Here is a 24,767-nt window from a genome sequence, read left to right as displayed (position 1 = left end):
ATTCAAGTAACTAGACATTAGGAATCAGAAAAATGGGAGCAAAACAAAGAAATCATTTTACTTTTGTGGTGCGTGGCAACAAAAACGTACTCATAATTGAGAAAGAGCAGCACTGAAATGTTCTTTATGGTTCCTGAGTCAATTAACTAAACATCCATTCCTCTAATTGACATCAAATTTGGAAAGTGCAGTGTGGAGTTTTCTGTACTGCGAAGTAAGACCATGGACAGGAATCCTGTTAGCTTTGACACTGTCTTTATGAATGTGTACGGTGATCAAAGCAGATAAGAGACCAAAGATGACAGTGTTAAGGAATTTGGGTACTGCAGTGACTGCGATCAAAGTCAGGGAAGGCTGACGTCACATAACCTACAGCCTCTTAAACAATGGGCACAGCAATAACGCTAATAACAACAATAAAAATACATGCACGATTTTTGGGAGTATCGATGCTTAGAAGTTTTATTACTTTTTCACATTATGACAGAATCCCAGCGCCCCCCCCCCTTTTTTTTTTTAGAAAAGAGATCCCATTACATGGTTATGGCAGTGTTTTACCTCATTTGAGGCTATTTGCTTGACAACACTAATAATCTGCTGAATATGATAATCAACACCATCAAGAGGTAATGCATTATTACATCTTCTTCATCACATTATCAATAGGTGCGGACAGGAGGCTCCATGAATCATCCACCGGCCATTATGTGCCTTCTTCTGGCTCAAGAAAGATTAAAAAAAATATATTTCCATTAAATACGGCCTCAGTAATATAAAAAGCCACCTTTTGTAGAAAAAACAGATAAATTGGTAATACAAAAAAAAGATATAAAAAGTTAAAACTAGCATCAGTAACATTATTGCATACATATTTACTTGAGGGAAATGCAACTCCCCTTTGTCCATAAATTTCGTGTGTTAGTTCGGCGGGCAAAAGTTTGGTTTTGTGCAGCATCTCTTTTTAATTGGCTTCAAGAAACAAATAAAAGGTTTCTAAACAAAGAGTGAGAAATAATTAGAAGTCATTAGTAAAATTAGTGTTATGAAAATATAACTAACATATTTGGTTGTAGCAGCTAAAAACAAAAGTACAAACATCCCAAGAGAAATATCCCTTTGGTAGGTACAGTAAGGATATTTCAGCCACAATGAGCTGACCTGAGATGTGTAAACAAACAAAAACAAAAGCTTGTATTGCTTACTATACACAAGATAGCTAAAAAAAATAAAAATAAAATACATGTTGCCATGTGGTGGTCTGCCAAAATCCTCACTAAACTTGTGCTAAATGTAGTGACGCCTCAACAATCATGGATGTGAGACACGGCTAAAAGGATCCTTTGTTTTCCATACACACACGCACGTTTTTCACTTGGGTTTGCAGACAGTGTTCACAGCTGTGTGAGCCAAACACCCAAGTCTGCTGGACAGGTTGGTGGCTCGCCGTGTCAGGTTTGAGCAGCTGAGTTTACCGCTGGGGTCTAACTTCCTCATCATGGCTCCACCGTAATTCTCCCTTGGTTTGATTCTGCAGAAAACATAAACAAAGGGAGAGTCAGACATGAAGCTGAGTGTCTATTCGTGTCACTGCCTGTGTTTGAAGACCAGTATTTAACTTGTTCAATCAGTCTGGACTCTTCATTTGGTTGTTCGTGAACATGTGAATGCTTTTGATCTGTGGTTTTGGTTTATGAACTCAACAGAGTTAACTTCAGATGTTTTAATGCCAGATTCGAAGGCTTTTAAAGATTCAAGAAACCCTGATACATGCAAATTCATATAAAAAGTACTGATGAGAAGTGGCGAAAGAATGAGAGGCGCAGCAGGGGAAACAGGAGGTGGGGCCCTGCTAACTGACAGAGAAGAAAAGCATTGATTGGACAGTTATTCATCAAAAGCAGCATTTCACTTTGTGAGATCGGAGACTTGCCACACATGCATCATCATGCAGTCGTTGGGCCAGCTCTGCTCAGAATACGAAAACATAACATTTCAGTGGTTTTAGTAGATCATAATCTGAGATTAATTTACCTTCTTCCCTACTCCACAATTAGGGAATAGTTGAACTGCCTGCTGTAGAGGGAAAAAACTTGTGTTGAAACTCCCAGTGAACAATCTTCTCATTTCAGTGAGAACAGCAGTCGCTTATATTGAATTTGTGAGCCAACAGTCAAGATACGGAGCACGTGGCTGTCACTGGGTATCCGTTTCTGGGCTGTCAGACTTCAACACTTTGAATGTCAATACAGGAAGTGATGTAAAAACATTCCCAGCTCTCTCCTTGTGCTCATTCATGTCATGTCATTTGGCTCCAAATTCCCCCCCACCCCCACCCCCGCCCCCCGCCCCACCCCTCCAGCTGTCTCCCCTTCAAACCCTCCTTATGCGAATACCAATAACACAGACCCAATTTGAAACGGAGGCGGGAAGAATGTGTGTGTGTGTGTGTGTGGGGGAAGGGAAGAAGTCTGGGAACCCACAGGCTACAATTCATGCTGGGATTCTTTGGATGGGAGGGTGAAGAGGCAGAGGGCAGCCGTGTGACCCTGCGGTCTCCTCTCCAGAACATGTTTGAAAAAAAGAGAACCAACGGCTCCCTCTAAAATAGACATCATTTCATTCACATAAAGCAAACACACACACACTCACACACCACTTACACTTCATGTACAGTAGACACACTGTTGAACAGGATTGAACTCGCCCAGCCACTTATTACAACTAAAAAACAAATATCACACAAGGTAGAATCCTTTTATTAAAAAAATACATTCAAGATGAAGCAAAGCATCGTATTATTGTTTACCTGTCGTCTCTGCCAATGATGTCATCAAAGGCCCTGGACAGGTGTTTGAGCCTCTTAAGTCCTCGGGAAACCGACTCAAGATCTTGGTCAAACTTTCTGTAAGAGCAAAGAAAAGAACATGACCACACATAACAAATAACCAGGAAAAAAGAATCAAAACAAAAGGATGTCTGACCTAAATTATCTTTCCATCAACTGCATCATAACTGTTTATAAAGCTCTAAATAATCTAAGACTCACAGCCTCTGGTTCTGTGTGTTAGGGGATGCAAATGGACTTCGTAATGCGGCCATGCGAACCAGTTGCCTCCTTCCTCCTCCAGTTTTCACTCCCCGTACGCCAGACTCAGGAGTCCTCCTTCCTCTGGAACCTGGGGTACGTCCGGGCGTGGCTGCTGCTCTTGGGGTGCGTCTCGGTGTCGCAGCTCGGCCGGGTGTACGTCTTGGGGTGCGAGAGGTTGATGCAACAGGTTCTTCCCCATCACATGTCCGGCCTGGGGTTGTTACTAAACACTCCTCCCGTGAAAACTCTCTTGTCCTCTGCAGCCTCTGAATGAACAGATGAGGAGGACGGATTAAATCAGTACACAAATTACTCCATCCAGCCAAAAGAAAAATGAACAAAGCCTACCTGATACACTCCACTGATGGAGTTACGAGCACTGCGGGTGAGTTTGCGGACAGTGCTGGTTTTTGGTTGCTCTGTGTGAGTTTCCCAAGTTGGATTCTCAGGAAGCGAATTTGTCTGGACGGTGCGCAGTGGGAGACGCTTACGCAGAGACATTCGCAGAGAATTGAGCGAGGATGAGGAGCGAAGTTTGCGGAAACGGTCTGGAGCTTCTGGGGAGCTTTCTGCCCCGTCGGACTCATCCAGGACTGTATGTGCCCGCCAGACTCCCACCACAGCTCTACCAACTCCATCCATCATTGAGGACGCCATTCTGACTGAGATTACAGAACAGTGCATTGCATTAAACCAGTAAAAAGGCCAACACAACAGATTAGGACAAAGGATTCAGGTGCTTTAAACAGATGTTTAAGGAACACTGCGGGTAAACAAAAAGTGTATCACTCAGTTACTACGTACAGTAACAAATAACAACTTGAGCAAAAAAATACCTTATAATGTTGAGTACAGCTCTTACAATACAGAATATTGCAGCTTCAATCTACTTTAGATAACTGTAAAGAAAGGTTGATAATAAGACATAGTAGGCAGGAATCTATTAAGTTACATTAATATTCTTTTATGAATAAATACATTTTTTTTATCCCCTGAATAATTTGTAACTTAATTGTTAGTTGAGGGCTTACCAAATTAAATCACAGGACAAGATTCACATGAAGTATGAAAATTAATTTGGTGATGACCAAGTATTTACAATAAAACACAAGTATAATAACGAGTATAATAGTGAACGGTATCTTAAAGAAAGTGCAGTTTACACATTTTTCATTTAAAAAAAAACCCTAAAATCCTCTAAATCTGGTGCTAATCAAGTGATAACTGTAGAATTTCTGAAAATCTGCAAATGAACATGAAAAAGAAACACAAATTTCACTTGAAAGCAGCTTGAAGCGGATGTACTAGTCAGTGAAAGTGACATTGTTTCATACAGACATTGTTTCATGCACTGCCATCCATTGTTTATCTCCTTAACAAAACAGGTCCAGAGAGAGCAAAAGTGATTTAACAGGACAGATTGAAAGGTTTATTACATTTCCCAATCTTAACAAAGCAAATTCTCAAGTATGCGACCTTTAAGTCATCAAAGGAGATTCCAAGATGATTTTCCCAACCATAAAAACAAGGCGGTGTTCGCGAAAACACCATTATCTACCTAAATTTTCCTACCAGCGTTAGCTTGATAAGTAAAACTCGAGTTAACACTGAAATGAGTCCAGGGCAAATACCGGAGAGTATTTCTAGTTGCGACCGCTAAAGTTAGCTTACCAGAAAGTATCGGTAATGGGGCTCGTCTATCCACTCCGCTTCAGCTGTTGTTTCTTTTCTTCCACTGTTTGAATTTGGCGGTGGAGCTCAGGCACGCGCCACCACGCCCTGCACGCAACGACCCCGGAGTGACGTAAGACGCTGCCCCTTCCGAGCGTAATTTACGCACAAAATATTAAAAGCGGGCACTACATGGAAATAAGACATGAATTTGGAAAAATATAACCTAGACCAATTGAGAGAGGTATTCAATGTAGTTTAGGGTTGAGTGACAACAAAACGTATTTTTTTTTGACAGACCAGCACAAGACTGAAATGAATGAAAGCTATCCCTAACTGAAAAAGTCAGCCATAACATCTTGAAACTATAGCAGAATATTTAACAAATTATGTTTAGTTTGCCGAATTGTCCAACAATTCCTGACAGTAGCTCCTTTTTGGTGAAATCCACAGGCCTCAGTTTTTACAATTGCTCATTTTCACTTTGTACCATCTACACTAAAGAATATGTTTTTATTGCTGCTTTATTTTGTTACTGATTTTAATGTGTATTCTCTTGGTAAACATAAATTAAGCTGAATTAATTAATTGAATAATCTAACTGAATTAATTAAAGTAAAAGTTAAATGAATATTCCTCTTATAAATACAAGTCTGGACTGTGCAGCCAACAACAATAAAATCATGTCTTTCTATAGCCAGCTGTGTTGCTTGTCATGAGGTTTGCCGGCTTCTTGCATTATAACATTAGGCTCTGTGTTTTTCTAAGTCACTTAATAACAAAAAAGCAATTTGTTTTTGTGATTTAAGTCAAGCGAACAGCAGATGTCACTACAGACCTGCAGGCAAAATGACTTTCCCACTTGTGCCAAACAGTTTTTTTTTTTTTGCGCAAAATAGAGCAAGGATCCCAGGTTCCATTTATGGAAACTTATGTAGTCTTTTTCACGGTTGAATGATATACTTTTAACTTAATAAATTGCTATTAACTGTAGCAGAAGAACACAAATGTATTGGACCTGAAATTACAGCTTAACTTTCACCAGTTTTAGCAAGTAGATCTCACTGTGGGCTACCACGGTACGGACTAACGAGAACATTGAAGATTATTCAGTTTTCATGCGTCTTATTTTGGTGTTTATGGACATCAAAAATAAACATTTAACTTTGAATCAGCTTGGTCTTATGTTACTGTATCTTAAAGGACACTGCCAGCATCAGTTACAATTTATAATTTAAATAGATATTAAATTTTGCACAAAATCCTAACATACTTAATGGCCTTACAAGGAATAGGACCAGATAAGTAAATTACCAATCTGCTTTCACACACACACACACACACACACACACACACACACACACACACACACACACACACACACACACACACACACACACAAAACCCACGTGTCAGACAATATCTTCATTAGCAGTTGAGTATTCTTATCTCACATCATTGACATTCTTTTAAAAGGTGCAATTATCCTCATTTAGTGTTGCCTGGCTGGTTTTATTTGAACCTGTTAAATGTAACTTTACTTGTAAGTACACAAAGACATAGACTTTGCACCTTGACATGACACTTTTGGCTCATTAAGAGTAAATGTATAACATGATTTTAACTAGCTTTGATAGGACCTATTGTTGAGTCAGGGGTTAAAGTTCAGAGTAAAAGTGGAAACTCAAGATTCTAAGTTGGGCTCAAAATCAAAAAACTACATTTACTTTGCTATGCATCTAAGAACATGAATGTCAAATCTTTTAAAATAAGAAGAATCTCTTCACTTGTGGCTTGGAACATGATTTATTTTGTTTGAGTGATTTATAGATTATTTGTAACCAACAGAGCAAGCTAACGGTGGTCCCTCTTGAAATACTTGGCTCCTGAAGAAGTGATAGTGAGTCACTATAGCATCGAGGACAACGAGGCTCTTAACACAACAATAGTGAGTCCCTGTAGTGCCAGAAAGCCATGGCTGTACCACAGACCTTTGACCTGGAGAGCTATGGTGTAAGAAACGTATGCTCTCTCTCATCACAATTCTTCACCTGCAGCAGGCAGCATCAGTCCAGACCAGCCCCCTACAGAGGAAACTCCATTCCAACACTTTCTTCATCAGTCTCATCATTGCTACCCAAAGTTTGTGACCACAGCTGGCTTGGGCTCATGCTAAGGAAGTTAGAGTTTCCTTGTTTTTTTTCATAAGGGCTTGATAGTCCAACTGGTAATATGCTGCCCCTATTGGTTTGGAGTGAGGAACATGAAGCACTAGCTTGTTCAGATTTCCTATATGTCACACCTATCAACCACTGTACATGTGTGAGCTGAATACTTAACAGGACACAAAATAAATTACTGAATTGAAAATGATAGTGGCAGGTACTAATAATTATATTAAATAAAATATATATTAAACTTGCAACAACAGCAGTAAAAGATCTGGATGTTTGGGCACACAAATATATTATTACTATATAAATTACTATATTATTATAGTCATTTATGTATGTCCTTGCATGTCAGTATGCCTCCAGGATTGGTGAGGACAAGAAAGCTCTTCAGATAGAGACACCAGAGAGTAATTGAAAACATGTGGGACCATCTTCAAGGTTTTACATTTCAGTTCCCTCAATAAAAAAGTAACACGGATGATCTCAAGGTCAAAGTACACAAATCTTCCTGCCATAATCAATTGTCAGTAAGTGACAAAGAGCTATCACAGTCTAGAATGCTACATTTAGCCAGGTCTAGTTCAATATAGTTCAACATTTTGATCCTGCAGTTCCTTGCATGTGGAGGTTGATGAAGAATGTCTACAAAACTAATGCTAGCGATTAGGTAGCTAAGCTTCACGTAGAGACTGATCGTTGTACTCTGGGGACAGCTCACTTGCAGCACTGTCAAAAGAGAAATAAAGCATTAGGGAGGTTTGAAGTGTGCCAGGGTCACTCTTTGTGCTGCATGTATGAGTGTTTGTCTGTTACCTTGACAATTCTTTCCCACCGAGAAAAAATGGCGAGAAGCGTAGTAAGAAACACCACCACCAGTCCTGCTATCATGGGCATCAGCGGGAATTTGATGGTTTTTTCTACAGATGAAGAGGATGTCAGTGGTATTCACATAAGACCGATTCATGATTTCGTGTGAGTTCTTTGAGGAGTTTTGATTGTGACAACTGACCCATTACTGAGACTTGGAAGAACTTGCTGTGCGCTCCGTAGACTGGGGAGTTGGCTGTACACTGATACCTGCCCTCGTGCAAGTCCCTCTCCACGTTGTCAGTCTTTAGTTGGCTTGTAAAGCCACCATTGCTCACTGTGAATCCTCCTGCTAACAGATCCACCGTGCTGCCATTTAGAGTCCACAACACCGATGAGACTGGTGGACTGGCAAAGATGTTACACTGCAAAACAAGCGCTGCGCCAATTTCTACAGCGACATCCTCTGATTCAGAGAGCTCCGGGGGAACTGAGGAGGAAAATGCATTTGTGTTTTTATTGTCAACAAACTAAAGTTTAGCAGGTTAGCAAGTTTCAATAAGGAGTAGTACAGCAAGTATTCATAAGTAGTGTTAAACCAAAGTAGAGCTGATGGTGGTGCTCGATGACAGGCTTCAGAGAAAAGGATTGCAAGCCATTTTAGGGGACATGTTTATCTGAACCACTTCAATGGCAATCCACCAAATAGATGTCGACTTCACTCACAGATGTCGTTCTTTTAGAGGTCATTAATCCTCAACATACCCAAATCCCTTGAGTTAATCTCATGAACTTCAAAACTATCCGACCATTAACACCAACTCTTTTAGTCTCTCTTCATTAAAAGGACTCACATGTGACGTTCAGGGTGACCGAGGCCTGAACTGTGGCGTCTTTGCTCAGCTGGCAGGTGAAAGTTGCACCGTTATCTTCATGGATGACTGGTGTGATACACACACTGCTGTTTCCCTTCTTGTTCCCCTCCTCCAGACGGACCACAGCACCATTTCTAAGCCAGACCAGCTCTTGGTCTGGCAGAGCATCAGTCTGGCAGACCAGAGACACAGTCTTCTCCAAATCTGTCTGTATGAACCCCTCGCTGTTAGCGTCTGGGACAGATTGGATGGTGACACCTTTGGAGAAGACAGCGAGGGAAATTTGAATGCGTATGGAGACGACAAAGAGACATTTAATACTGAAATAATGGAACTGAAATTTGTAAGGCAATTGAATTCTTAACAAGCAGCGTCGACAAATACCGAATGACTTGGTTGCACAACAGAGGAGCGAATAAAGAAGAGGACAGGTGAATATCAGCTTCATTTTTCGCTTTCTGGGTTGAACCTGGAGGGATGATGAAGTTAAATCAGTTTGAGCATTTTATTAGAGTGGATCTAAAATGCCAATTCAATCCAAATTTATATATATATATATATATAAATTCAATCCAAATTTATATATATATATATATATATATATATATATATATATATATGTATATATATGCAGTTTATGTATGTCTTCAGCTATATAGTTTAAGAAAGTAAACCACCTTGTTTTAAATGCTAACTTCCATCCTGAAATAAGAAAACATGGTATCTAACCTATACAATCATTTTTTGGAAGGGAGAGTTTACATTTGCTGCTATATGTTATTTAACAGTCCACTAAGTTTAAAAATGATTGCCATTGTAATTACCCCCCCCCCCCCCCCCCCAGTAAATCTTTTGGGAAAAAGCATAAATGAGCACTGGGTGTCCAGGCTATGAGGCTATAAAATCACTTTATGATAGTCAATACAAAAGTGTTCTCTTATAAAAAATATTAAGCATCTTACCTGGCAGTGTTTGAGTGTTTCTGTTGTGTGTTCTGACTGCGAATTTGAAAAGCTTCAGTCTCTTTTATATGCTCTACATGGAGATGAGCACCCTTTTTTTTTTATAGCTTCCGGCACTGTTTTTTCATCTTCTGTTCACCTGTTCCTGTCAACGCCCTGTCAGCCCTCCCACCAGGCATTTTGTTGTCTTTTATTGTTGCGTACTTATGATCTGCAAACACTACAGGCATGGAAAACATTTTATTAGTTCAGTCGGTCATTAAAATAGTTTTAAATTTTGGTGTGGGGGTATAACAACTTTTTTAAAGATTGTATGAGTGATTCATTTAATTTGACTGATTTAGTTTCAAAATAATGTGTCTCAAATTAGCCAAAAACCCCTTGCATGATGTTGGTGTAATACTGTGGCAGACTGTGTTTGGTTAAATGTAGTTTTCTTTGTTAAGAATGTGAAACGGAGAATATCTTGGGATGGGAGACAGATATCAGAGGAATAGTCAGATAACCAAGTGACATAAAATCAAATAAAATATAATTTTCAAAGTGTTTCCATGTTATTTTGAAGAAATCCTGCTTAAAAAGCCATGGATTTGACAGTGAAGTTTGGGAAATTATATCTACATAACCATTTCTTCCTTTTACTTTTCACTGAACAACAATTTGCAGGGAACAGTTAGACAGAGGGATCACTGTAAAAATATGAATGCTAAATAGTGACAGAGCAATCAAAACGAGAGCCTGAGTCATCTCACTGACACGACAGCAGCTCTCCACTCTCTTCTGCTGTTGCTGCCAGTGGAGCTCTCTTGAAGAAGTATTCAGATCACTTACGATTCAGTAATATAAAAGTACTCTACTGCGAGAAACAACATGATGTTAGCAACAGGCATTTGGTAAACTGGTGGTTTGGTTGATGGATTGAAATCATTGGATGAGTACACAGGAAGCATCAGTTTTTCAGCAGCATATTACAGATGCAGTTGCAGAAGGTGGAGCAAGACAACAACAATAACAAAAATGAGCGAACATAATAGGGTCTTCGCCTGAAGTACCTTCAGGCTCAGGCCCTACAAAGAAGAAAAGAAAAGAGAAACGATTTTTGAAACACACACACACACACACACACGTATAGATATATATATTTTGAAGCTTGTTTGAATTCATCGGATATCTTTGAATCTTGGTTGGATTGTTTATCATTTATTGAAAGGAGACCATGAAAGCTAGAGAGAGAACATTTTGGTAGAAAAGTTCACGACTCACAGACGTCTGAAACATGGCTGATTACAAAAGGTTGGAAATCACTGGTTTAATATTTAACAATGTGTTGCATTTTAAAACCTATTATATTATCTATTGTTTACAATCTTCATCGTAACAGCCATTAACAACTTAAGCTGTAAAATAAATGTAGCTGACTAGAAAATATATTTCCCTCCAAAATAATCAAGTGGAATGGAAAACCGAAGCAACTACATAGAATTCTTTATGTACTTTGCAATGCTACACCACTACAAAACACCTACTACATGAGCGTATGTACATTTATAATTTACACATGTAAGCATGACCCTCACTCACGTGGAAAAAAAGTCATTTCAGACTCTGTGTGTATTTCCTCTCTTAGCCACTAGAGTGAGCCATTGACCAGCTAAAAAACAAACTAAAACAATGTGAGGGCATACTTTTTGACCAGGTGAACAATCAAACCAAAGATCTGAACTTGAAAGCTTCAGAATTATTTGTTCTCTTCAGCTTACCCTTGATATGAAAATATCCTAGCAAATGCTACAACACTGGTCAATACAATTTGTCTTTATGTTCTTTAGCAAAAGTCACATTATCCTCTCTCCTCGCGTGTCTTGCTGACCAAAACGATTGGCACATCAGACTGACTCACAGAGCCACCTGTATTTTGTCAGATCACTTATTCAAATGTACGTTAGTTAGGAGTTTGACCGAACCCACAGAGCAATCAAAACGAGAGCCTGAGTCATCTCACTGACACGACAGCAGCTCTCCACTCTCTTCTGCATCGTGCTGCTGTTGCTGCCAGTGGAGCTCTCCAGATGTGAACAACAGCAAACTTGCATCAGATGTACCTTTGTACCATGTAGGATCATTGTAACTTTGGTTGGATTCACTGAGCGTATATGGGTTGACTTAAATTGACCATGGTGCTGAAAGAATGTGCTCCTCGCTAAAAATTAGCTGTGATTCCTTGTATATGTCATTGAATAAATGAAGTGTGCACTTCCTTAAGATAGGATACTGACATTGCTAGCTAAAGCAAAAAGCTTGAATTCGACATCAGCCTGATTACATGCGTTACTGTAAATATCCATCTGCAGGTTTTAAGCCTGCTTACTTCAGTCTTATTGCATCTTTATTTGTGCTTGATTATACGTTGAAAATTTTTTTTTAACAATGCACATCTAGGGTCTTCTTTAATTTAATGTGGACCCCAGGAAGAGTAGCTGCTACCATGTGCTGTAGATAATGGGGATCCTTTTCAACAATAAACCTAAAAAATGGAAATAAATGGGGCTATCACAGGTGAACCGGAAAGTTTTTCAATGCAGAAAGCGGGAATTCTGGGATTCCAGCTTTAATGTGAACTCTGTGGAATCTGTTCAAGGTCAGAAGACTTACGATATATCATATTGTTAGGATAAGTAACAGCGTAATTGACTATAAAGTATATTTAAAGTAATATCTTACGGAGATCTTGGAGCGTGTTCAAGGTTTAATGGGGTCGACCTTTGATTCCTCTGGAAAAACGTGCGCCATAAAACAGTTCAAAGAATATTCAGAATGTGGGACGGAGCAGGTATATTTTAATTTTTGTCTCAGTGGTGTATTATTGTATTCATGTTTTGCAGTTTGATCATTTAATAGTCCAATGTATATTCCAGTTTACCTCCAGTTTTATCACTTGTCCCAGGGAGCATTTGCACTGAAAACAGGTGTCAAACTATGGATGCACGTTTACAAAAGCAAAAGGTTCCCAGGAGTAATGTATTAAGTATCCGCCGTAACTCCATAGGGTGTGTGATAATTTATCAGTCCTTAAAATACTAACAATACTAACATTGCCATTATAAATGTTAAACACACATGACGATGACAGTAATACAGCTCTCGCTGTATGAGGGCTGATTCTGCAGTACAGCATCCTAGTACAATATATACTGCTACTGTCCCCCTCTAATTCATAATTATGCTGGAGACTTTAATCTTTTTCAATAATATGAAATATAATTAGTTCTGCACACCATATTGCACTTGAGAAGCTTACTAGTAGTTTGCTCCTCAAGCCAGTTGGTTCGAAGCAGCTTTATGCTACCAGTATTTCTCAATCTGCTGTTTTTTTGGGGTCAATAATTTGTGGTTTAAGATGCTTTTTAAACATAAAATACATGCCAAGTGTTAATGAACATTATAGAGTATTTAATTTGATATCTCCAAATCAAGATGCAGGAGGGTGAGGCAGGTTCTCTCAGGTGAGATCTATACCGAGAAGTAAAATGCATGCAGATTTTTGTCTTCTCTTTCTTTATACCATTTTGTTTATCTATTAAGAATTAAATGCATGTTTGTTTATCTTATTTACGGTCAAATTCAGCTTCTCACAGTTGTTCTCTAAAACAGAAAAAAGAAAAGGAAAAATCAAAAGTTTAGCAGACATTTCAACATGGCTGGTGAAAAATGTGGAGTTGCACAACAGGCCAGCTCGTAACCTACATTCTAGATGAGACACCTGCAGGGATCCTTGCAGAACACACACACACACGCACACACACGCACACACACACACACACACACACGCGCGCACACACACACACACACGCACACACACGCACACACGCACACACACACACACACACGCACACACAGTAAAACAGACAAACACACACAACCACGCACGTCTGAAGCCTCGGCAGCTTTAATCTATAAACTGCACTTAGAACCTTTGTCATATTCATGATCCCGATAAGTTTGATCACCTGGACTTTGACCTTGCTATTACTTATGTATGATACTGTGTATGTGAGTGTTTAATTCAGATTTGTCAAAGATGGTGGTGAATATGTGTTTAAGTGTTCAGTCAGCTAAAAAAACATTGGTTTGTTAGCTTGTGTTTGTTTGTGAAGCAGTGATCAAAGTACAGTGAGAGGAACATACAATCAGGGTCTAATACACACAAACATGTAAGTCAGTGATCAAAGCCAGTGTAACGTATGCCATCAGAGCTCTCTGTGTTCAACATACGACCAGGCATTCTTCGTCGGATTATTACTGAGCCTGGTAAGACTTCACACACACACAAAAACAGAAAAGCAGAAAAACACACAAATGCTGCAATAGTCCTCTAAATATCTCTAGGTGCACTCAGGACTAAATATATTACTGTATTCATGTACTCACACTCTTTGTATTCCCTTCCTATCAAGACACATTCATCAGCCCAGTTTTGACCCTTACAGACTTTGGTTCCTGTTTGCTTTCCTCTGTTCTACTCATTCTCCTATTTCAACCTCCTCAAAGCCAAACCTTTTAATTAATAACTTCGAAGGACTGGACGAGTTGTAGTTCTAAACACAGATGGACTGACTGCCCTTCTTACCCTTGCTCTCTCTTTCCCCCTCCCATCCACCCTCCCTCCCTCCTTCCCTCCCTCCCTGTTGTCCCTTGGCTTTTCTCCCTTCTCTATTCCTTCTTTTCTGTTTTTGAATGGAGAAGCTGGGTTCCCCGGAACCTGCAGACCCCTCAACGGGTGTAAGGCCCGTTGCTGGAGTTGCTGTTGTCAGCACACCAGTGCTCGAGGGAGACGAGGAGGCGACAGCAGTCAGCTCCAAACTCTTTCCCTGTGCTTGTGTGAGACGTTGGTTACCACTGGTCTACAGAGAAGAGCTCTACCAAGTGTTACGGCTCACAGGGCCACTGGTGAGTAGGGGAAAGTGTTGGTGTGTGTGTGTGTGTGTGGGGGGGGGGGGGGGGGGATTGGTATGTAATTCACAGTGCTACCAGAACATTCAGCTGCTGTTCTTTTGAGTTTCTGGTGAATGTGTTACGTTAGCAGGATACAATCTAACATCTCAATCCCTATTACTGCTTATGCAGTACATGTCAGGTGTAATAAAAGGGACCCTACACTGTCTGGTTGTGCAAACCAGATTTCACAATACTGACTGTTAAAATCACTTTGCTGAGTACAAGTAAACAGCTTCACCTGCTCATTGATGGCTGAAGTTAGTAAAACCTTTCTCCTTTTTTCTACAGCTGCTGTCTCGGATTTTGAACTTTCTCCTGCCGTTTGTTATCACCATATTCTGTGGTCACATAGGCAATGCAGAGCTGGCTGGATATGCACTGGCGTCAGCGGTACTATCTACTCTCCTGCGTGGCTTGGGGACCAATTAATTTCACTGTAGTAATGCTAGTAATACTACTTTTGTTCATTCTGCTTATACTGCACATCTCATCTACTGCTCACAATAGGAATATCAGAAAGATCTTTGTGTGTGTGTGTGTGTGTGTGTGTGTGTGTGTGTGTGTGTGTGTGTGTGTGTGTGTGTGTGTGTGTGTGTGTGTGTATGTGTCACTGACAGTTGGTCTCTGGTCGCCAGTCTGGTTAATCCACCTATATTTTCCGGCACTGGTATTGTTTACCACCTTTGAAATGAGACTTTCTACAAGAAGGGACAAAAAGTGATGTGGCAGCCAAAGACCACAACCATACTTCAATTTAATTATGCGACTTAGAGAGAGCACAAGTATCTGCTGGTGGCATCAATGTGGATGGACAGATGAGACATATGTGAATAGGGTTACCTTAGCAACAGCAGCCTGGAATGTTCATGAGTCATGAGACCAACTGGCAGTATTACAGCGATGGGTGAAGAACAAATTGCTTTATTTGCATGTGCAAACATTCCCATTGTCAACATTAGCTACAAGTCACCAAATTTCATTGACATTCAATGAAATCTGCTCGCCACTTTGCTCGTAGTCGCTTCCTGTGTGTAGCTTCAGATGGGTTTTAAATTGACACGAACTCTGCGTGCAAGTATGCACACAGGCCCGGGAAAAAAATTGCAGGGTCATTCACTACCACCAGATTTTAAATCTGACTATCAGACAAGAGCATCCAAAAGGTTTTACATCATCGAATTCTAATTTTGGAATTGTTTCATTTCCACGTCAGCAAAGACACGACCGGAGTGGCTAACTGACCTTCTAACACACTGAGGCAACATTCAGTTACGAGAACAGATTTTTCAGTGAGACTGCAGCTGAACATAGATCCTGGAGCATCTCCTGTTTTCAGGAGGACCAAAGAAAACCAATTCAGTTCTGCTTGTATGGCACACATTCTCCACGTGATCCTTTCTTTCGCTGTTTACTATCCGCTGCTCTCTTGCTACGCTGCCCTCCAGTAAACACACTGCAAAAGTACAATGTTCCTGTTTGACAGCTTTTCTTAGAATCAGTCTTTCTGTCCTGTTCTATCCTATACTTTTCCAAGAACCCCATCCACATGAGTGGAATTCTAGGTGTCCTCAGATCCCATTACCGTGCATATTATTCAGTTATAATCATTAACAAACAAGGAAGGGCAAACAGCACATACCAAGTAAAATTTAACTTCAAACAATATTTATTTTCAGGTTTAGCTCTTTCTTATTTTCTTTGTGTTCTCCCAACTCTCAGACCATTAACCTGACCACCACCGCCACAGGCTACGGCCTCGCTGTGGCTTGTGACACACTTATTTCTCAGGTAATCAAAACACATTTCCTGTTCACACTGTGATTCTTTGTTATCTCCAGACTCTCTCATGTCCTGTTTCATTTGTGTTTTGCAGACATTCGGTAGTAAGAACATGCTACGCGTGGGAGTTATTCTCCAAAGAAGCTCACTGATCCTGCTGTTATTTTGTCTGCCCTGCTGGGCTCTTCTCATCAACTCTCACAACTTACTTCTCATCATACAGCAAGAGGATGAGGTGGCCAGGTAAGTTCATGCTTGATGTAACTCAGTCATTGATGCACGTTAGGTAAAAGTGTCTGTGTGTAGCCACATCTTGAGCGTAAGTGCTAAGGTTGCTACTCTTATCAGCTGTACTGCTGATGTCTGTATTATCTGATTAATGTGATCCAGGTCAGTGTGCAAAGCGGTACGACAACATATCTATACACAAGATAACAACATGCTCACAAACGCGCAAAGAGCGGAAAATGCAAGTGTTTTTGTGTGCTCTGTCAAAGATGAATTCATTTCCATTTTTCAGGATTGCCCAACTTTATGTGATGGCCTTTCTACCAGCTGTTCCAGTAAGTGCACAGAACTGAAACATCCAAGAAGTGTATACCACAGCATACACGTACCATAATCACAGTCACACCGAGTTCTTTGTATTTGGGTTAAGATGTGTGGTAATTCCCTGATTACGAAGTGAATTTGAATAGATTGCTTATGTGACAGGTGTAGTCACTTCGATTTGACTGCTGTATTATTAACATGCAAATTTACCCTCTGTAAGTTTGATAAAGCCGTAAGTCTACTTAGAGCTACATGACATCATCTGGTTATCACCCTCACCCTGTCTTTCTCCTCACAGGCCATGTTTCTGCACCAGCTGCAGGTGGCCTACCTACAAAACCAAGTAAGTTCATGAGAAGAAACAGCTGGACTCCTCTTGACCAGCTGACAGAAATTCCTTAAGACCTTTCTCCACTTTTCTCTGGTAGATTAGATGGCTATCGATGGCCAAGCCATACTCCTCTAATCTGTTACAGCCATCTGGATCACTGCCTACAGGGCCACCTTCTGATGAAAGATTTAGTCTGTACGCCTAATTTATTGGGTCCTAATCAGCTGATGGTAATGCACTGAAGTGGCATTAACTTTGTTGAGCAGCAGTTATAAGGTTTGCTGAAAATTTGCTTGAGAAATGAAATGGAAACGCGACAAATGATTCCGACATGTCCTCCATTCTGTTCTCATGACCTTTTACATGCAGTTTTTACTGCTTCAAGTTCTGAAATTTTAAAAACTCTATGCCAATCGAAGATTAACATTTAGCTCGATACTGCTTTTTTCCCTGAAGCTGTTGTGTTTGAACTGAATGATGGTTGATCCTGTCTTTTCTGTCTGTTAGGGTATCATTCTGCCTCAGATGTACACAGCAGCAGCAGCAAACATTTTGAACTTGGGGGCCAACTATGTCTTAATCTTCAACTTTGAACTGGGTGTCGTGTAAGTGTGTCCTTCAGCTTCTCCTCACATTTTCATCTTTGTACATTAGTATGTTCAGATATCAAGCTTTAAGCACCATAATGAGTAAAAACATAGTAGTATAGCCTCTATAGCATTCGAAGTGGAGAAGCCCGGGTTCTGATCGTGTCACTGTTGTCCAAATAGGAGGGGGCTGGGGGCTGATGCATAGCCAGGAGTTTGGACAGAAGAGGACAGGAGGTCAGAGAGCTCATTATGCATTTTAATCTATTTCAAAAGAACTTTTTTTTTTGTTGTTAAAATACAATCTGCGGTACACTGATGTTTATTGTCTTTGTACTTTGTTTAGAGAGGGAGGCAGAGTAGGGCAGAGTTAGATGAGAAAGCACTGACAGGAGTTTATCCTGCCAGCTGGACAAACATTTGATTCAACAGGCAGTTGACTTAACCAATCAGGTCTTGGTGGTCGGGTCAGCTCACATCTCAAGAATGGACTCCTGCCAGTTTCAAGGCTTATTCTCAGACCCTAAGACATTCAGCATACTAAAAAAAACAAAAAAAACAAAAAAAAAACCAAACCAAAAAAACGACTGTTACTGAAAGTACCTCGAGACTGTCCTCCTCTGACTCCTCAGTGGGAAGTCCTTCCCCGTAGACAATAAAGTAGACCATCAGGAGACATTTCTCCAGCGTCTACGTAGAGTAAAGATGTTTTATTTTGTTTTGTTTTGCAGTGGATCAGCAATCGCTAATGGCCTGTCTCAGATCTTCATCTGCCTTCTGCTGTTTGTCTACATCAGATGGAAGAAGCTCTATCAGCAGACATGGGGAGGTGGGACCTACGCAAACCTTTTCGTACAAACATGAACATCAAAGCACTAAATCACCGTCTTCCGCAGGCTTTACACAACCTGACTTCTATTCTTTGTATGTGTGAAACTCTGAGCAGGCTGGTCCAATGAATGTCTGCAGGAATGGGGCACTTACATGAAGCTGGCGATTCCCAGTGTATTCATGGTCTGTTTTGAATGGTGGATCTGGGAGATCGGAGGCTTCCTTGCTGGTCAGTGTTTTTGTCATTTCTGACGGAAGTCTTTTGTTTTCTTTTTTTGTCAGTGTCTAAATGAATAGTGTTGGAACAAGTCTTCTGTTGAAGACTTCCAGTAGCCATTTTCCTTGTTTCCCATAAATAAAACCTCATACCATCAGAATAATTCTAAATATACCCCCCAAAAACATATGAAAAACATATATTTATAATACAGACACAGTACATTTATACCCAACATTATAATCTTACACTAACAGTTTCAATATTATTTTAATGGCACACTGACCTGTGAGAACCAGAATGGTGCCTCTTTCCATTCCTCCTCTGAGCTCTGTAGATCTGTTAATACACCTTGTAACCTACACATGAGATTCCTGCAAGCTCAGGAACTGTGAAGCATTCCCGCATCACTGGAAAGCCTTTGTAAATATCTTAATCTGACTTCTATCACATTAGGTGTACTCGGCGAGGTGGATCTTGCTGCCCAGCATGTGTTGGTGGAAATAGGAGCCATAACATATATGGTACAGTTATCCTATTTGACCATCTCAAAATTTTGTTGTACATCCCAGGATCTAACTCAGCTGTGGTGTCCTTACAGTTTCCCCTAGGTATCTATGCAGCTGCCTGTGTGCGTGTCGGGAATGCCCTTGGAGCCGGGAACACTGCCAGGGCCATAGTCACCTGCAAAGTGGCCCTGGTTCTATCAGGTGTGAAGAAAATCTACACACATGTACTGTTAACACAAAGTGCAGCACAGTGGTGCAGTGGTCAGAACTGTCGCCTCACAGCAAGAAGGTTCTGGGTTTGAGTCCCGGCTCAGGCCCAGGATCTTTCTGTGTGAGTCTGCATGTTCTCCCTGTTCCTGTGTGGGTTCTCTCTGGTACTCCAGCTTCCTCCCACAGTCCAAAGACATCAAGAGAGGACGAGGCTGATTGATGCTCTAAATTGACCGTAGGTGTGAGTGTGAGTGTGAACGGTTGTCTGTCTCTATGTTAACAGGATAAGCAGTAGAAAATGGATGGATGGATGGATGGATGGCTTGATGTAAGCACAAATGCATAAGATTTCCTTCTGATATTAATTTTGTTACACAGTAAAAGACTTTAGACAATTTTTACAATTTGTCCAATGTTTTGGCTGTAGGAGTACTTGCTGTGTTCCAGGGTGTCATTATCGCTATCAGTAAGTCCGTCATCGGCTACATCTTCACCTCCGATGAGTGAGTGACACTCCAGCATGCATACACACACACTCACACTCACACACACACACACACACACACACACACACACACAAACACACACAGACATACACACATTGCTGTACTAATAAGATGGTAACACTGTTTCTGATGATTGTCTTCTACATCCCACAGCAACATTGTGACGATAGTCTCCAACAACCTCACAGTCTACACATTCCTACAATTCTTTGATGCACTTCTGGTATGTTAGAGCTTTGGATTTTACCAGCCAGTTGTTAGTTTTATGAAATCAATAGTAATCATTTATTTCTGTATTTTAATCTGCTTGTGTTTTCAGTGCGTCTGCTCAGGGATTCTGGTCGGATCTGGGATGCAGAAAGTTGCCGCATGGTCCAACCTTGTGTGTTACTACTGTATCGGTCTGCCAGTGGGAATAGCACTGATGTTTGTAGCCAAGCTCAGAATACTAGGTATAACTTTCATGTCTCTATATTTCTCCATATAAATATGAACTTGAAAATATCTTGTAGGGAAGAGGCCTCAAGGACAGCTTCAGTCTGAGTCACGGAAGTCAAGGAATAAACATTTAATAAAACATATTTTTTTATGTAACCCTGAAAATATGATATATACATTAAGATTATTGACTGGTTGAGTTATATTTTTGTATTTTTAAAAAGTACAACAACTAGAAACACCAGAATTATAATAAGAAGAATATTTGGAAGATCTGATTTAATATGCAGTCTTTATGGAGTTCAATAGATTCTTGGGGTTAATTTCCCTTTGAGTGTTGATCTTTATTTCAATTCATTTTTGAGGTTTTATCAATAGTTCATCATCATCATCATCATCATCATCATCATCATCAACATTTGTGTCTGTCCTGTCAGGCTTGTGGCTGGGTCTCCTTGTATGTGTTTTCGTTGAGATGGTTTTTTTCCTGGTTCTAATCTTCCGACTCAACTGGAAGAAAGTCACACAGAAGGTAGGACCATAAGGTTCTTCATCAATTATTAACTACTTCAACAGTTCATTAAAGATAGGTATGAATTAATATGTTAACAAATGTAGTATGCAATTTTCAAGTAATTCATTATTTGGAATTTAAACAGGTATTAAAATGAATGAAAAGTGGGTTGTTTCTGCCAAAATATGAATTAGTCAATAATTACATCATTTAAAACACAATAAAGAAATAATCTAATTTCAAAAGGGATTCGAAGATAAAGTTTTAAAAGAGAACTGTAAGGCTGGATTCACACATTGAATCAAGATGATTGACTGTCATTTCCCTACTGCTTTTTCTGTTTTATTTGCTTCGTCACAAAGCTTCAAGCAGCAAAAAGGGGAAAGGAAAGTGCCTCCTAAATACTTGAGTTATTGCCAGTACAGATGTTTCTATGTCGCGTTGTTTATTGCCCAGTAAAATAGCAGATAATGAATTACTTTGCCAGGTAGTGTGTTTATCTTGATAAATACATTTGTAAACACACTGGTTAATACTTCTTTAATGCCTTTCATGAAATTTGTACACTCCTGGAAGAAGGATCTGGAGCAGGAATTTAACTGGTCTCATTAAATCAAACATCTTATTTGGAAATCTGCAGAAAAAATTTTCATCACAGGGACTCCTTTTGTGGCTCCCTGTCAATTAATCTGAATCATTAAATATATGTTTATGATTTTAAATCTTTCACACTTTTGTCATTTTTACAATTTACTTAATGACCATAAACTCAGTTGCGCCTGTGTAACCATAACATCACTCACAGTAAAGTGGATTGGTAATTAATTTGGGGATTGTGGCTGTTCAGGCTTTTATTTTTCGTATGTATGTGCCTGATGAATAACACTCCCTCGTCTTCAGGCACAACTGCGGGCAGGAAAGAAACTTCTAGTGACACCAAGGCGTCCTACAAGTACAGTTCTGAGTGAGGCGATGATGCCTGACATCCCCAACAGCCTTGATACTGTGAGTGTACGATACGTGGTGTCAAACAGTCCGCTCTCACTCCACTTTTATGTGTGTGTGTGTGTGTGTGTGTGTGTGCGTGTGTGCGTGTGTGAATGCGCCGCTATTCACAGATTGATTAACAGATACATCTTTGCACTCTTATGTCCCAGTTGGATGGTGAAGCAGCTTCCAAAGCTGATGGCTACTGTCCCGTCAACACTCATGATCAGGAGCTGAAAGTGGGTCATGAGGCTGAGGCCCAAAACAGAAATACACAAGGCACCGATGGGGATGCTGAGCAGAGCAAAACCCCCTCAAAGACCAAATCCCAGGAGCGTCTTTCTGTCAACCAGCTGATCTTACGCCGTGGACTCACCGTCTTGGTGTCAGTTTCCATTTTGGCCTTAGGTGTTGCTTTCCACTTTGCCTTCCCTGCCCCGGAGCCATCAGCTAAGAGCCAGGAAAACTTTACTCTGAGCTGGGCCAATGACTCAACTCCCACACCGCTAGCTTTGCTCGAACTGACTCAAAACCTCTGAACCAACTTTGACCTTTGACCCCTAATAGCTGAGTATACAGTGTTCACCAATGAACTTATTATTCAGAAGGAGCACCGAATTCCTCCCTCGTCTCACATCCACTCATAAACTCAGTATCTTGTGTTGAGGAAAGAATGTCAGCATGCTGCACTGCTCAGCTAATCCAGAGAAAACTGGAAACAATATGAAATGTGGGTTACGAGGAGGAGGCAAAGACAGGATGAACAAAGGCCTTTCACATAGATTGTGTTTTTGCCTGCTCAGTCACAAATATGGACTACAAGGCACACAAATCGCTGCCCGAGTGCTATGGAACGTTATGGAATTAATGTTCTTCTGATAGCCTTTGATTTTTTCAACTTATTTTTGTCATGATTTACCTATTGCACTGACATATTTTGTTTCTCATTGAATCCAAATCATTTTCTTATGTTTTAATGTTGAGTATTACAAGATTGACTGTAAATTTATGATGTAAAATTTACGTGCATACATGCAAATATGTGATATATTGTTTTCATGTATAACTGTCACTCTAGTTTTTCTTAAACTGTATTTCTTTTGTAAATCATGTAAGATACTACAATGTAATCAGTAATACAACATTTTAAAGTGTATAACAACGAGGTTACGGTGGACCAGACATTGGCTTCAACTAAAGTTTAGAGTTTTATTTTAAATTTCAATTTTGAAGGAAATAAATCAACACACCTTCATTTTAATTCTTCATGAGTCACTATTTGATTGACACGTGTATGTCGTTATTAATTAGCGCAGCGTCAGTGTCTTCATTTAGAGAGGAGAGAGGTCCATCTCTGACTCCAGCTCATTACGTGATGACATGATGAGTTTCAACAACAGGAGTTCAAATTGTAGGAAGCTAAACACCACACACAGCAGAGGGGTGGTCCAATCAGCTGATCAGAGGATCACAACTGCCGTTAGAGGTTGCCATGGTTTCCAATGAGCGACACGTTTATCAAGCTGAGAGGCATCTGTCACACTCTGGCTTGTACTCTGGAACAGCTCAGTTTTTTGTTTTTTGCTTTTTGAAATTTAATATCGCTGAACAAAGCGGTGCAAATTATGTTTGTGGTGACACAAATATGGAAAATACAATGAATCCTTATAGCTTCACTACTGAATATTGATGTCTAATTCAAGAAGAAGGTTATTCCTGACGTAAGGCAAATGTGTCCGTCTTTCTTGAAAGTTACTTTGTGAGGAAATGAATTTAGCAACATTCTTAAAAAAAAAAAAAAAAGAAGAAATGTGTGAAAAGTGAAATTGGTGGCCATGAGGGTGACAAAGGAAGAAATTAAAAAGATTTGGGTATTTTCTTTTTAAGAACTATTCAACATGTTCTCGCAGTCGACTCCGAACACTCTGTAAAATGATCCTGACACGAATTTTTGCAAGTAAAAATCCGACTGACAACATAATATCCTCAGCAGACATAATAAACAAAGGGAGGACTACTTGCTCATATAAACGTGGGAACCACATGTTCACACTATTGTGTTCTAAAAACTTTATGTATCATTTGTTGCGCAGTGTGAATATTTATCTTGATGAGTAATTCCTGCAGTGCTGGGAGCAACGTCATCCTTTAAGAGTTCTACTTCATCCCGCACTTATTGGTATTCAGAAACATACAACATTGAGGAGTTGCCGCATCGCGTTTCACTAGAATAACAACTGATAATCATAATGCTACTGAGTTCCAAAAAAACGGCATTGTACTGTGTGCTGACACCACCAAGAAGTTAATACAAGAACCCTTAAGCTATACTGAGAGAAAATCTTTACACAGTCCCTTGTTAATGATGGCACAGCGTGTTACTGATTGCAGTCTCTGGAGGTGAGCGGGACAAGATTACAGTCTCTGTGAGGAGCCAGGGGCAATGTCTCCACTGATGAGCAAGACTCAGGACGATGTAACCATGTATGAATCAAGCCTGATTTACATGTTGAATAACGCTAAATTGATATGCAAGTTTTTTTGTTTTTGTTTTTTTTTAATTTACATGACTGTAGTAAACATCAATCTGCTTCGAATCAGTGCGGATGTCAGTTTGGAGACTGCAGTGACTCGTGGGAGATAAGGAGTTGACAGCTCTTTGGAACTAAACACCTCCTGAAATGAATCAGCCTGTGCCAAAACAATCAGTTATTTATCAAATAAAATAAGACAT

At 40.0% G+C, this 24,767-nt stretch overlaps 3 protein-coding genes across 4 annotated transcripts; 1 reads left to right on the top strand and 2 right to left on the bottom strand.

Annotated features, from left to right (window-relative positions):
• Positions 1-508: 508 nt before the first annotated feature.
• On the bottom strand, positions 509-4,867 carry pimreg (PICALM interacting mitotic regulator). Of its 2 annotated transcripts, XM_086226696.1 has the most exons (6): positions 4,760-4,867; positions 3,437-3,750; positions 3,047-3,354; positions 2,807-2,902; positions 2,032-2,073; positions 1,472-1,528 (listed from the first exon to the last, which is right to left on the bottom strand). In XM_086226696.1, the coding sequence occupies exons 2-5, from the start codon at positions 3,743-3,745 to the stop codon at positions 2,040-2,042; spliced, it is 747 nt and encodes a 248-aa protein (XP_086082822.1). In that variant the 5' UTR covers positions 3,746-3,750; positions 4,760-4,867; the 3' UTR covers positions 1,472-1,528; positions 2,032-2,039. The 2 variants fall into 2 exon arrangements, with proteins under 2 accessions (XP_086082821.1, XP_086082822.1); XM_086226695.1 differs by lacking the exon at positions 2,032-2,073 and having other exon boundaries at positions 509-1,528.
• Positions 4,868-6,951: 2,084 nt separating this feature from the next.
• tmigd1 (transmembrane and immunoglobulin domain containing 1) lies at positions 6,952-14,125 on the bottom strand. Its single transcript, XM_086226970.1, has 6 exons — positions 14,006-14,125; positions 9,000-9,084; positions 8,595-8,873; positions 7,943-8,230; positions 7,747-7,850; positions 6,952-7,659 (listed from the first exon to the last, which is right to left on the bottom strand). Exons 2-6 carry the CDS (start codon positions 9,061-9,063, stop codon positions 7,648-7,650), a joined length of 747 nt encoding a protein of 248 aa, XP_086083096.1. The 5' UTR covers positions 9,064-9,084; positions 14,006-14,125; the 3' UTR covers positions 6,952-7,647.
• slc47a1 (solute carrier family 47 member 1) lies at positions 13,052-23,273 on the top strand. The gene is made up of 19 exons (XM_086179102.1): positions 13,052-13,080; positions 13,798-13,885; positions 14,321-14,524; positions 14,861-14,962; positions 16,292-16,360; positions 16,446-16,594; positions 16,872-16,914; positions 17,202-17,246; positions 17,742-17,839; positions 18,553-18,650; positions 18,768-18,881; positions 19,326-19,393; positions 19,471-19,579; positions 20,016-20,091; positions 20,248-20,317; positions 20,414-20,546; positions 20,970-21,064; positions 21,947-22,051; positions 22,204-23,273. Exons 1-19 carry the CDS (start codon positions 13,052-13,054, stop codon positions 22,570-22,572), a joined length of 2,064 nt encoding a protein of 687 aa, XP_086035228.1. The 3' UTR covers positions 22,573-23,273.
• The last annotated feature ends 1,494 nt before the right edge of the window (positions 23,274-24,767 follow it).

This window comes from Aulostomus chinensis, chromosome 15, assembly GCF_037954235.1.
Source record: "Aulostomus chinensis isolate RoL2024-O1b breed Wild chromosome 15, RoL_Achi_v1.0, whole genome shotgun sequence".
Taxonomy (NCBI): Eukaryota; Metazoa; Chordata; class Actinopteri; order Syngnathiformes; family Aulostomidae; genus Aulostomus; species Aulostomus chinensis.
The sequence above is the reverse complement of the archived record's forward strand: the minus strand, read 5'-3'. Positions and strand labels throughout refer to the sequence as shown.